At 41.4% G+C, this 14,802-nt stretch overlaps 1 protein-coding gene across 2 annotated transcripts; it reads left to right on the forward strand.

The window, feature by feature from the left end:
* The first annotated feature begins 7,494 nt into the window (after window positions 1-7,494).
* LOC120045026 (BTB/POZ domain-containing adapter for CUL3-mediated RhoA degradation protein 3) lies at window positions 7,495-13,977 on the forward strand. Of its 2 annotated transcripts, XM_038989844.1 has the most exons (8): window positions 7,495-7,739; window positions 10,213-10,426; window positions 10,671-10,840; window positions 10,980-11,066; window positions 11,185-11,237; window positions 11,982-12,177; window positions 12,321-12,557; window positions 12,610-13,977. In XM_038989844.1, the coding sequence occupies exons 1-7, from the start codon at window positions 7,737-7,739 to the stop codon at window positions 12,537-12,539; spliced, it is 942 nt and encodes a 313-aa protein (XP_038845772.1). In that variant the 5' UTR covers window positions 7,495-7,736; the 3' UTR covers window positions 12,540-12,557; window positions 12,610-13,977. The 2 variants fall into 2 exon arrangements, with proteins under 2 accessions (XP_038845772.1, XP_038845771.1); XM_038989843.1 differs by having other exon boundaries at window positions 7,496-7,739; window positions 12,321-12,711.
* The last annotated feature ends 825 nt before the right edge of the window (window positions 13,978-14,802 follow it).

The raw sequence follows: 14,802 nt of genomic DNA on the forward strand, positions 1-14,802 counted from the left end.
TGTAAAGTGATAAGAATTCCTTATAACTTAGTAAAAAAAACTCTGCATTTACAACATTTACTACATTATTTCAGAACCTATATTCTAAAAACAAAGAAGTATTTTTATACAATATATCCTGATTATTCCACATATAATATCTGTGTGGAGAAAAATTATGCTTATAAATTAAGAACCATGACAAGAGAACCTGCCGATGAAAAGCAGGAAGTTTCACTGACTTTGTCAATATTATAATTGCAAAGCAACATGAAGTTAAGGCCACCAAAAGTAGAGAAGACATGATGAGGAATACAATTCCACATAGAAGTGATAAATAAAGCGCACTTTATTATAGTTCCAAACCGGGAGCACAACAAAACAAACACGCTCAAAAAAACGGAACAATAAAGTAAAGCGCTAAAGAACATCGCTTAACATGAAAAAAATTACACACAAAACATGATGGGAAACAGAGGTTTAAATACAATTAGATTGATTGGGGAAACGAAAACCAGTTGTGTATGAAAACAAGACAAGACAAATGGATATATGAAAAATGGAGCGGTGATGGCTAGAAAGCCGGTGACGGCGATCGCCGAACGCCGCCCGAACAAGGAGAGGAGCCGACTTCGGTTGAAGTCGTGACACTTCTTAGGAATTGTTTTATCTAATTGATCTTTAAAGTATTATTTAAGGTAGTAAAGTCCAGAAAATTCAGCCCACCATACTTGTAAGTGTTCATTACAACAGTTTTCCTAATGTAATGGGTACGGTTTCTCCACAGAAAGTTGAAAAGCATCTGGTCTATCTTCTTGCTCATTTTACCGTAAAGATATAAAGATAGAGCGCCATATGTTAGCCTAGAGATACCTTCAGCCTTGGTTATTTGGACTTTTCCTTTTAAAGATAAGTCCCTTTGTAGACATTGATTTAGCTTCTTCTGGGGTTTTTTAATAAGAGGGTTCAAATTTAGTAAGCCTCTAGACTTTTGATCCTTAGTAATGGTTATGCCAAATTTATGTAAGTTCTTCTTTCACTGGAATACCATAATATGAAGGTGTCACACAATCTTTGACAGCCATGAGTTCACATTTATTAATGTTAAGATATAGACCAGACACTTTGGAAAAGGATTGTATCACATTGATCGATATGGGAATTTGGTTAGCGTCTTTCAGAAAAAGTGTAAAATCGTCAGCCAGCTGCTTTATAATAATTTCTTTACCAGCTATGGAAATATCTTGTACAGGACTATTATTTAAAGAATTTGTAAGAAGTTGGGTGATTCATAAAAACAGATATGGAGAGATAGGACAGCCTTGCCTAATTCCTCTCTTTAACTCAAATCTAGGTGAGGTGCCATATTTAAATTTAATAGAGCTGCTACCATTTGTATAGAGAGTCTTAATAGCCTTACAGAAAAAATCCCCAAAGCCAAATATCTCAAGGGAGTGGAAGAGGAACTGATGCTCTACTGTGTCAAAAGTAGTAAGGCTAATATCTAATAGTCATTATTAAGAAGACAAATTGGGCGCCAGTTATCAATGAGCAGCATTTATTTTTTCGCTTAGGTATCAGTGTTATTAACCCCTGACCCGTTGTAGGAGGGAGAACATTGTTTTTAATACTCTCTAACAGGGAGCTACTTTTTCAGAAAATAATTTGTAAAATTCTGAAGTAATTCCATCAACACCTGGTTAGTTCTGGGACTTTCCATGCAAAACTGCCACGGCCGGCCCGCTCATTATATAGGGTTTCCACCACTTCCAAATTCGCCAGACGAAGTCCCGCCTCCCATTTAATTTCAACGGGAGCACGCGGAGCAATGCACTGGGGATTGTGGGAAGGTGAGCGGTGCGAACTGAACACAGCCCAAGTACCTAATTATTTTTCTAAGAAAGTAATCTGCCTAAACCAGAAATCGTAGAGATGGTGGAAGTGGATACTTAGTTCGAATCAAGAAGGGTGTCGAGCAAAGTTGGTGAAGATTAATGTCCTGAATGGCATTCATTCAGGACATTCACAGTAGTGCAGTGGCATGTATTCATGGGGGCCAAGGGAAGCCAGGCTTCCCCCAAAATTGAACCAAGAATTTAAAAAAATTTAATAACGTATCTTTCGTCTCTCTGTGTTTCATCATTTCTTACAATTCGCAAGAGGCTGAATATAGGCTCGCATATCAGAAGAGCCAAATCTATTTTTAAAAATATAAAAAAATAAGATCTGAATTATCAAAAGATTTAAATGAATAGAATTAACTAATTCAAAGAACGAAAAAATAAATAAAATAATATAGGCCTAAATGCATTCGTTCTGACTGTCTGCTCAGACTAACAGCCTCATCTGTTGTTCCTGTCAATCAGACACGCAGTGTCAACCAAGCAACCAAAGATGCGTGAGGGAGGGCCGAGCCAACTCCCTCACAGCCGAGGAGAGAGCGGAAGGACAGCTGTGAAAACAACAGCTGGAAAATGAGTCGTAAGCACAGTAGCATTTGGATGCATTTTAATAATGTAGACAATGTTAGAGCACAGTGTAGAATTTGCCAAAACAAAATCTCGTATAAAGCCGGTTCTACGCACAACCTACACCGGCATATGCGAACTGTGCACCCAATTGTGAAGCTAGCTGTAGCGGAGCTTTGAGAAACTAGCGGGCCTGCTAGTGATATTGGTGGAGCCAGCACCTCCACACGTGGAGATGTATCCACTCAGTCAAGTAGGCCTACTCCGCGACCCACAGCAACGCAGTCTCCTATGGACCAGTTTATGCCAAAGTCTATGTCTGTAGCAAAAGAAGGCCAAATTGATATTGCATTGGCTAAAATGATTGCCACCGATTTCCAGCCATTTTCGATCGTGGAGGACAGAGGTTTTAGAAATTATAACAATAGTCTAAATCCAATGTACACAATTACAAGCAGGAAAACCCTTTCAACATCACTTATTCCACAACTGTACGAGAGCACACAGGCTTCAGTGCGGGAAAGAGTACAAAAAGCTACTGCAGTTTGACTTACCACTGACTGCTGGACATCAAGGGTAACCACTTCTTACATGTCGGTTACATGTCACTTCATTGATGATTTTCGATGTCTAGCTGTCTTCTGGACTGCTTTGAGTTCAGCGACAGACACACCTCAGAGAACTTGGCAGAGGAACTGTTGAGAGCGGCCAGAGAATGGCACGTAGATGGAAAAGTGGTCTGTTGTGTTAGCGACAATGCAGCTAACAACCAAAGCCATGAAAATGTTAAAATGGACCCATCATCCATGTCTTGCCCACACAATCAACCTGATTGTAAGAGATGCTCTGAAGGTGATGATGCCCACTGTGGACAAAGTGAAAGCAGCTGTGGAATACTTCCACAGGAGCACAGTAGGTGCTGAAAAACTAAGGTCTACACAACACCAGTTGGGGATGCCTGAGCTGAGGCCTAAACAAGACTCCACTACAAGGTGGAATTCAACATTTTATATGTTGAACGGGTTTCTTGAGTCAAAGGATGCCATCATCTCTACCCTGGCCATTGTCAATGCACCTGTTGATGTTCTGACCCAAGAGGAATGGGAGGTGGTGGAGGATGTGTGCAGAGTCCTGGAACACTTTGAGCAGGTCACTGTTGAGATCAGTGGAGAGAGGTACAGTAAGCAGTTATTACTACATCATTATTTAATCCAGTATTATATATGTATATGAGCAGTAGATGAGAATGTAGTATCAGTAGACAAAACATGAACCTGAACTAATAAGTTACTGTTCTCTCTTTTCAGCTATGTGACAGCCTCAAAAATGATACTCCTGTGTAAGGGTCTGCAGCGAATCACAGCCAGCCACCAGAGAGAAGCAAATGTAACCACAGGACATGTGACAGAGTTGATAAACACCCTATGTTCATCAATGGACAGAAAGTTCCACAGAATGGAATATAGTCACGTGCTATCAGAAACCGTTGCACTTGACCCCAGGTTTAAGAAGTTAGCCTTCAGGGATGCCAGAGTGATTGATGAGGCTCTTCAAAGAATAACCTCAGCAGCAGGGAGGGACAGCCCCAACAGTCAGCTGGCTCAGGCACCAGGGCAACAGGAAGAAGAGGGATCAGACGGAGCAGAAGCACCAGCAGTAGTGCCACATACGTCTGCTGTTTGGATGCTGTTTGATGAGAGAGCAACTGGGGATGCAGCACAAAGGAATCCCTCAGCAGATGCCATAATGGAGGTCTGATCTTATTTGGAAGAGCCCCTCCTCCAAAGATCTGCAGATCCTCTGAGCTGGTGGAAGAACAAGGCCTCTGTCTACCCATGGCTTACTAAAGTCATGACAGGGAGACTCTGCATAGTGGCCACATCCATTCCCTCTGAGAGGGTCTTCTCGAAAACAGGACAAATAATTACTGAGAGAAGAAACTGCATCAGCCCCTCGAAAGTGAGGCAGCTTGAATTTCTAAATGCAAATCTCTCATAAAAGCAAAACATGGTCAGCATTGCTGTGTGCTGCTGATTATAACATGGCAATAAAGAAGAGAGAGAAAAGAGGGACCAGTTTAATGTTTTAAGTGGGATGCTGCAGCTCTGCACATTATTTATTTTTCTTTGATATGGTGCAATATTATATTATTATGTTGTTCAGATTGTATTCGTTTTGAATTGTTACCTTTATATGCACTTTTTATATACATTAAAAAAGTTATACTTTAAATGCACATGTGTAATAGGATCCTTTAAAAAAAAAAATGTGTGATGCTGCAGTTTTGCAAATTGTTATTTATTTTTCTTTGATATGCTGCAATATTCTATTATTATGTTGTTCAGATTGTATTCGTTTTGAATTGTTACATTTATATGCACTTTTTATATATATTAAAAAAGTTATACTTTAAATGCACATGTGTAATAGGATCCTTAAAAAAAAAAAATGTGTGATGCTGCAGTTTTGCAAATTGTTATTTATTTTTCTTTGATATGCTGCAATATTCTATTATTATGTTGTTCAGATTGTATTCGTTTTGAATTGTTACCTTTATATGCACTTTTTATATACATTAAAAAAGTTATACTTTAAATGCACATGTGTAATAGGATCCTTTAAAAAAAAAATGTGTGATGCTGCAGTTTTGCAAATTGTTATTTATTTTTCTTTGATATGGTGCAATATTCTATTATGCTGTTCAGATTGTATTCGTTTGGAATGGTTAGATTTTTAATATGCACTTTGTTCATATACATTAAAAAGTTATACTTTAAATGCAAATGTTTAATAGCTTTCTTTTTCATAACAAACCAATGCATTTTTAAATACATTGTGGTTAAGGTAGAGTATGATTTCATTTAATAATTTCATTAGAATTGTTTTAACACCAATCATAGTCAAACTATCGCAAACTGACTTGAAAAAATACATGAAAAAAAAAGAAGCGCCGTTTGGGAGCCAAAAGAGCCGTCTCTTTTTGGTGAGCTGAGCCAAACGAGCCGGCTCAATGAAAAGAGTCGGAATGCCCATCACTAATTGAATGGAGTGCAAGCATTTGGCCTCCCTTGATAAAAAAGTATACAAAATTAGCCAATCAGCGTTGAGCTAAACTGAGTGAGCTCAACTGAATGGTCCTGGTGCACCAAAAAAATGGCAAAAGGATTCCAGCTTGGATTTTGGCTTCACTCCTACCAAATCGCATTGAGAGCATATGTCATTAACAGAAACAACTTGAATTGTTGCATCTCATTGTGTTGTCCTCCAGTGGCTGGCTGGCTAGCTAAAATGGGCCCTTTCCTAAATTAGCAATGGATGGAGATAGGGATTTGGACTTGTGGTTTTACTTAATTCTCCGTACTGGCCAATAATTATAATGGCGATTCTGATCCATACATTAATTCATACATTGTTGTGCCCCTGGCCTGAGATGATGGAAGTTCAAAATGTAGCTAGATGTAGAAGGCTAATGTTAACTAGCTAGCTAACGTCACCCATGAAAGGAAGATAGGCTAGCAAGCAAGTATTTTAACCAGGTAGCCTAGGACAACAAAAAATAAAAGCCTGTACTGTATGACAGAGTCAACATGAAAGAGAGGAGAATGGCATTGACATTTCTCTACAAGTGGGGTGAGGCAATATATTTTTCTACTTGCACCAACGCGCATGCACACACACAGAAAGCCATGGACAGCCACATCAAATGTAGTTTACGTTGATTGGAATAAATTGTTTTCAGTATCTTTTAGTTGTCACTATTAAACTAAGCAGAGGTGATTTGATGATGTTGACAAGTTGAAGTTGAAATGGTGCTGGAATAGTGGAGGCTGCTCCTTGAGGTAACTCTCTGTGGTTCTGGAATAGTGGAGGCTGCTCCTTGAGGTAACTCTCTGTGGTTCTAAATCAATAGTTGTTTAGTGGTCTGAAAATGTCAGAAGCATTATCTTGTTTGACCATCCTGTAGGTCATGTAACTGTCTGTTACATGCAATATGCATTGTGGACTGAACCGGACAGAGGTTGCTATCTAGTTTTGTGGCAAAACAAAGATGTGGTTGAATTTATTCTGCCACGGTCTTATTGTCTCGGCCTTAGGCCTATATATCACGGTCGCAGGGCATATCAATTAACATGATTTATAGAGCAAACACAATTATCGCAACACAGATAGTAATATGGCTTTTTTCTGGCTTCCTCGGTGATTTTACCCACGCACCACTACTGCAGCAGTGCCTAAAAATTGAACAAAAAAGGGAATAGTCTAAAATTGGAGTGGAGGATACGTTTATAAATGATAATGAATCGTTTCTTGGTGGGATGCGTTTATTGGGTAATGATGCATATGTAGGAGACCCGTTTGAGGTGTTGGAAAATGTGAAGTATGCGCTGGGAAAAGTTGTCTATCAGAGTGACTAGGCGTGGTCTTATTTTGATTAATTATATTGCTGAAGAAAATAGGAATATTGCAGTGGGCATCACAAGAATCCGAACAACAGAAGTATTGTGCTTTGAACTTCGGAGCAGAGCACCCATCAAAGGAGTCATTTCAGGAGTAACGACGGATGTTCAGGTTGAATACCTGAAGAGGATTCTTGTTGTGGTTGGTGCCCGGTGTCTGACCCGCTGGGTGAATGGCGACAAATAAGTCTGTCTGCCCTGTTTTTTACATTTTTATTATAAAGAGCACCTACCTACGCAAATATTGGTTATGTATGATACGCTGGTGTATAGAAGGACGGTCGGTGTTGCAATTGTGGTGGGGATTATGTTCCTGGTGTGCCTTGTAAGGGTGAAGGAGATTGTTAGAGCGTTCAATCGAATGCCGATGGAATTGAAAGAGTTGAGAATACAAGCGACGTTAGTGAAGATATTGTAGTGGATGTAGTAGAGCCTGTAGTAAATGTTTTCTGACAGGCCTAGATTTTGTGGCGTTCATTGGCACAATTATAAAATGTACGGCTCCAGTCTCAAAGAAGTCAAAGAACTGGACATCATTGTGGCTGCGGCAGAAACGTTTTTGGGACTATTTAAGACTTGGAAGTGGTAGGCTACTGGCGACGGAAGACGGCCCGCCCTCCCATCTCAGATCCGTTTTTATTTTTAACAGAAAGTTGTATGATCTGTATATATATATATATATATATTTTTTTTTGTAGTTCAGTTTTTGGGTAAAACTGTTACCATCCCGAATAGTAAAATGTGCAAACGTCAATATAACGTTACCATACAGGTCTGTGTGTAACACGATCTAGCCAGCCAACTTTGTGTTTCCAGACTGACACAGGATCCTATGGTACGTTTTTTTTTTTTTTTTTTATCTGGCTAACTGACGTTAGTTAACTAGTAACTGGGCGATTCGACAATTAAGATAATGTTAAAGTACACACACGACTAGATAGCTATGTAACTTTTAATCTACAGGATGTAGCTAGCTAGGCTTTTGTCTAGCGGAATTCTTGACAACCTGGAACCACAGATAGTAACGACGTAATTTAGCTAGCTAGCTAACAGTCAACCGTCTTGCTAAAACAACAATGGATTTGCTAGCGGAGGTCCCTAAAAAATGAGCTTTCAAGGCTAGCTAGCATTCACATGAAGTCAGCTAGCTAGACCAGAGTTAGCAAGTTAGATCCAGATAAATGGCTAGATAACTATTCAGTAGCTGTAGTGTAAGTATTGCTTTCTGTGTTTAACTTGTAGTTAGATTCCGCTAGCTAGCTAACGTTAGTTAACATGAAACGGCTTTGAACTTTTGATGACAAGCTAACGTTAGCAGGTTAGACTTGTCATTGGCCCCATATAAATTATTATTATTATTGGCTAACTATTTACCCTAGTTTAAGAACCGGGTTTGTTCTGTATTTTTTGGCTTGTTATAAACTGATAGTTTCAAACAAACTAGCTAGCTAGTTATGATGGCACCCATATGTATGGGTTTTGAAGTCTAACCTGCTAGCCTGTCATCAAAAGTTCCAAATCAAATTGTATTAGTCACCTGCGCCGAATACAACAGGTGTAGTAGACCTTCCAGTGAAATGCTTACTTATGAGCCCCTAACCAACAGTGCAGTTTCAAAAAATACGGATATGAATAAGAGATAAAAGTAACAAGTAATTAAAGAGCAGCAGTAAAAAATAACAATATATACAGGGGGGGTGCTGGTTAGTTGAAGTAGTAGGTAGAGTTAATTAAAGTGACTACGCATAGATGACAACAGAGAGTTGGCAGTGGTGTGGGGAGGGGGGTCAATGCAAATAGTCTGGGTAGCCCTTTGACTAGATGTTCAGGAGTCTTATGGCTTGGGGGTAGAAGCTGTTTAGAAGCCTCTTGGACCTAGACTTAGTGCTCCGGTACCACTTGCCGTGTGGTAGCAGAGAGAACAGTCTATGACTAGGGTGGTGGAGTCTTTGACAATTATTAGGGCCTTCCTCTGACACCGCCTGGTATAGAGGTCATGGATGGCAGGAAGCTTGGCCCCAGTGATGTACTGGGCCGTTCGCACTACGCTCCATAGTGCCTTGCGGTCGGAGCCCGAGCAGTTGCCATACCAGGCAGTGATACAACAAGTCAGGATGCTCTCGATGGTGCAACTGTTTTGAGGATCTGAGGACCCATGCCCAATATTTTCAGTCTCCTGAGGGGGAATAGGTTTTGTCGTGCCCGCTTCACGACTGTCATGGTGTGCTTGGACAAGGCACTATGGTGGTCTGCTTAAAACATGTTGGTATTACACACTCGGACAGGGAGAGGTTGAAAATGTCAGTGAAGACACTTGCTAGTTGGTCAGCGCATGCTCGCAGTACACATCCTGATAATCCGTCTGGCCCTGCGGCCTTGTGAATGTTGACCTGTCTAAAGGTCTTACTCACATCGGCTGTGGAGAGCGTGATCACACTCGTGTCGTGTCACTGGGCAGCTCTCGGTTGTGCTTCCCTTTTGTAGTCTGTAATGGTTTGCAGACCCTGCCACATCCGACGAGTGTCAGAGCCGGTGTAGTACAACTCGATCTTAGTCCTGTATTGACGCTTTGCCTGTTTAATGGTTTGTCAGAGGGCATAGCGGGATGTCTTATAAGCTTCCGGGTTAGAGTCCTGCTCCTTGAAAGCGGCAGCTCTAGCCTTTAGCTCAGTGTGGATGCTGCCTGTAATCCATGGCTTCTGGTTGGGGTATGTACGTACGGTCACTGTGGGGACAACGTCATCGATGCACTTATTGATGAAGCCAATGACAGATGTGGTGTCCTCAATGCCAGTGGAGGAATCCCGGCACATATTTCAGTCTGTGCTAGCAAAACAGTCATGTAGCTTAGCATCTGCTTCATCTGACCACTTTTTTTGTTGATCTAGTCACGGGTGCTTCCTGCTTTAATTTTTGCTTGTAGACAGGAATAAGGAGGATTTATGGTCAGATTTGCCAAATGGAGGGCGAGGGAGAGCTTTGTATGCATCTTTGTGTGTGGAGTATAGGTGGTCTGGGGTTCTTTTCCCTCTGGTTGCACATTTAACATGCTGATAGAAATTTGGTAAAACTGATTTAAGTTTCCCTGCATTAAAGTCCTCGGCTACTAGGAGCGCCGCCTCTGGGTGAGCGTTTTCTTGTTTGCTTATGGCAGTTTCATGTTAACTAGCTAGCTAGCGGAATCTAACTACTAACGTTAGTTAAACAGAAAGCAATACTTGCAATTTATTTGGGGTGCCTGATTGATATCAGCTGTGAAGTCCATCATTGTAGTTAATGACTTAAATTTGGACTGTTTTGACTCACAGGAAGAGATGTCAGGAGTAAGTGCGGTGAGCTCGGCGTTGCCTGCGGCTACAACCCGTACCACCTCATTCAAGGGCTCCTGCCCCAGCTCGAAGTATGTGAAGCTGAACGTGGGCGGGGCGCTCTACTACACCACCATGCAGACCCTCACCAAGCAGGACACCATGCTCAAGGCCATGTTCAGCGGTAGGATGGAGGTCCTCACAGACAGCGAAGGTATTGATGATGACATGGGTTGACTCCACCCAGGGTTTCCCAAACCTTTGTCCACTGCCAGGTCTTGACACTCCTGTTCCTTCATGATGCATAGCATACGATTCTCCCAGGCTAGCTGCCCTTGCATGCCTCCCATCATGTCTTCTGAGATGGCGCTATATGAAGACGCACACGCACAGTCTACTATCGTCACTCTGTTGTCTCTGCCACTTCTCAATGTAATGAGCCCTGTCCTCTGCTGCAGGCTGGATCCTTATTGACAGGTGTGGGAAGCACTTTGGGACCATTCTGAACTACCTGCGTGACGGTGCTGTACCTCTGCCTGAGATCCGGAGAGAGGTGGAAGAGCTCCTGGCAGAGGCCAAGTATTACCTGGTGCAGGGGTTAGCTGACGAGTGTCATGCTGCCTTACAGGTATTGTGTATCACCTTAACATACTGTAAACACTTACCTGTAATTAATCTCTCTCTTGGTGTCTCTCCTTCTCTGTGTGCTTGTGGCCCATCATGCTGTCATTGAATGATTTGTGTCCTGTTTTCCTCCATGCGTTCAGAACAAAGATATGTATGAGCCCTTCTGTAAAGTGCCCTTGGTCACTTCATCAAAGGAAGAACAGAGACTCATATCTACCTCCAACAAGGTAAAATAAATATATATATCACAATTTACATGTATGATTAGACAGACATGTCACAATATTGTATTCTGCTTGTTTCTCAACACTGACTACCTCTGTGCCTTTTAATTTTGTATTACAGCCCACAGTCAAGCTGTTATACAACAGGAGCAACAACAAGTACTCTTACACCAGGTAAGCTAAACATTGCATATGATTGTGGGAAAATACTTATAATGAGCACATCACTGTGTTTCTTAAATGTATGTGTGAAGGGGATTGTATCAATTATCATTTATTTAACTTGAATAGCACTTTTCATTACAGAAAATAATATCAAAGTGCATAAAAAGTGAAACAAACAAATTAATGTAGATTAAATGTCTCTATTTGGCTTTGGCTGAAAGGCTGGGAGTTGAGGTACTTTGGATTGGAAAGACAGTGTAGCTTCAGCAGAGGGGGCATCGATGTTTCTCACTGGCTGTACCAAAGACAGTCTGACAAACGGGCCCGGAGCTCTTGTGCACCACATTTGCTTCTCCGACGGTCAGATCCTCCATAGGACCCGGTCCTCCATTGAGGAACATGTAGCACCCACCTGGGTGATGCCACAGCTGCTGAAAAGAGCACGAAAAGCCACCACATCTTGGCAGTGGTTAAGAACAGTCCCTGAGCCTCTTCTGCCATCTCTAGACACAGCATGCGGTACTTGTTGTAATTCTTCCCGACAGATGAAACAATTAAGCCGGGGCCGCATTATATGAATCCAAACAGCTAATGTTAGCTAGCTATGATCCAAGATAAACTTTTCATCCCAATTCTGAAAATCAGAGTCAAGACCACGAGATGTAAGTGATCAACCCCCAGAGCAGTCGTGTATAGAGATTTAAACCAATTGACAACCATACATTAACATCTGGTGTCATTACCTTTTCACAGCAACTCTGATGACAACATGCTGAAAAACATAGAGCTGTTTGACAAGCTCTCTCTGCGGTTTAACGGCCGTGTGCTCTTCATCAAGGACGTGATCGGGGATGAGATCTGCTGCTGGTCATTCTATGGGCAGGGCCGTAAGATCGCTGAGGTGTGCTGTACCTCCATAGTATACGCCACAGAGAAGAAGCAAACAAAGGTAATTGGTTTCCCACAGCAAGAGCACAGAAAATGTATGATATGAATGTTGCTTGCTTTGGCAAAAGCATAGACTAGTCTCCTGTTAGTGAGTAGCCTTGTATTTGTACCTAGAGTGGTCTAAGCAGTATAGTCTTTCCTCAGGTGGAGTTCCCAGAGGCTCGTATCTATGAGGAGACACTTAACATCCTGCTGTATGAGTCTCAGGATGGGCGTGGTCCAGACAACGCTCTACTGGAGGCTACAGGGGGCGCTGCAGGCCGATCCCATCACCTGGATGAGGACGAGGAACGGGAACTCATCGAGAGGGTGCGACGCATTCACATCAAACGCCCTGATGACCGCACCCACCACCACCAGTAACTATACCAGCCAACCAACATTATCACCACCAGTAACTATACCTGACAACCAATTATACCAGCCAACCAACATTATCACCACCAGTAACTATACCTGACAACCAATTATACCAGCCAACCAACATTATCACCACCAGTAACTATACCAGACAACCAACTATACCAGCCAACCAGCATTATCACCACCAGTAACTATACCAGACAACCAACTATACCAGCCAACCAACATTATCACCACCAGTAACTATACCAGACAACCAACTATACCAGCCAACCAACATTATCACCACCAGTAACTATACCAGACAACCAACTATACCAGCCAACCAACATTATCACCACCAGTAACTATACCAGACAACCAGCATTATCACCACCAGTAACTATACCAGTGTTGGGTTTCGTTTCTTACGTCTTTCCTTGTCAATCATTGGTTCATTGGTGAAATTAGCATTATGATAATATTTTCAATTAAATCATTCAAAAACCTTTATTAATGCAATTGCAGACAGAAGTTGACAAACGGGAACATAGCACGCATGTTTCTGAGTAAGTTCTGCATCAAACAAAAGGTCTCAAGTTGTTTTATTAAATTGAAGTCCCGCCTTAGTGATGTCACTGACTACGTCATTACCTTTTTACTCCTGAGACCAAAACCCTGTATAAACAATGGCTTTGTGGTATCTTAAACTTAGCAGTAAACGTCCACTCCCCAAAGCTGATTTATTGTGGAATGTTTAACTAGTCTCTTATCTCCCACACTCCACTGCAGAGTTCTGTCTCAGTCACACACAGACAGACAAAGAAAACAACCGTGGAACAATTCTAAACTATATAATGAATATATATATATTGTTAATCTATAGTCTAGGACCCTATAAATGTAAAGAGGGAGGGGTCTTATAACCCCTCCCCTTCTATTAATATAACATAAGCATAAACAATTATTCTAATACATCAAACATGTGTACAGCCCCAAATCATGACCGCTAGGTGAATCCTGACACCAACCAACTAATATTATTACCACCAGTAACTATACCAGCCAACCAACATTATCACCACCAGTAAGCCAACCAACATTATCAGCACCAGTAACTATACCAGCCAACCAACATTATCACCACCAGTAAGCCATCCAACATTATCACCACCAGTAACTATATACCAGCCAACCAACATTGTCAGTATCCGCAGTGACTATTACCCATCACTGACAGAGAACAAGTGCAATCACACAATACCCACAAGTAACCTCACATCCTTGACATTGACCACAAGTGACCTCTGTGCTTCTGCATCACAGCCACTTATAAACTTTTGCCAGTCTCTAATCATGATTATAAACTGGGTGGTTTGAGCCCTGAATGCTGATTGGCTGACAGCCATGGTATATCAGACCGTATACCACGAGTATGACAAAACATTTATTTTTACTACTCTAATTACGTTGGCAGCCAGTTTATAATAGCAATAAGGCACCTCAGAGGTTTGTGGTATATGGCCATACACCACACCCCCCATGCCTTATTGCTTAAGTAGAGCATGGTTTGGGTGTTACAGTTTGTGTGTTGTCCCAAATGGCTGTATCAGTCTTTTCTAAACCCTCCATAAGAGCTGTTATTTTTATCAGTGGTCAAAGAAGACTTATTTGACCCCCTGTATTTCCATATGTTTTGTATGTCTCATCTTTGTATGAATGTTGACATGTTACGTGTCCAGTAGGAGATCTGGTGCCTTAAATCTGTGGTCTTGTGCCTTAAGTCTGTGGGTGTAAGTAAGTGCAGCTTACAATCTGATTTACTTTATAGTGTCACTACAACATTGCTTGGAAGTTCATGTATTGTCACAGAGTAGCTAGTTCAGGTCAATTGTGTTTCAGTGATTATAGTAATACACTGTGTAACAATACCTTTTCCTACCACTTCAGTTTTTAGCGATGTTTTCTGAGAGAAAAAAAGAAACCTGCACGCTGCTCTTGCTAGTGTGACTGTTCTTTATTAAGGTTTATGTATTGTCCGCAAGGCCCTTTGTCAGAGCTTTTGTGAGTGTTTTTTAATTTGCACCCTTATGTAGACATTGCTCCACCCACAGCCGTTCAATGCATCGAATGGGGTTGGAGTCAAGGACAAATATATTAATTATCTTGAATTGGTGAGATATGCAAACTGTATCTAGATGCGAAAGAAACTTACCTATTTAGACGAGGTGCTGGCTAGCGGAGTAGAACATTGTCTGTCCAAACGTTGGATATTAGGTTATTA

The sequence above is a fragment of the Salvelinus namaycush genome, chromosome 3, assembly GCF_016432855.1.
Source record: "Salvelinus namaycush isolate Seneca chromosome 3, SaNama_1.0, whole genome shotgun sequence".
Classification (NCBI taxonomy): domain Eukaryota; kingdom Metazoa; phylum Chordata; class Actinopteri; order Salmoniformes; family Salmonidae; genus Salvelinus; species Salvelinus namaycush.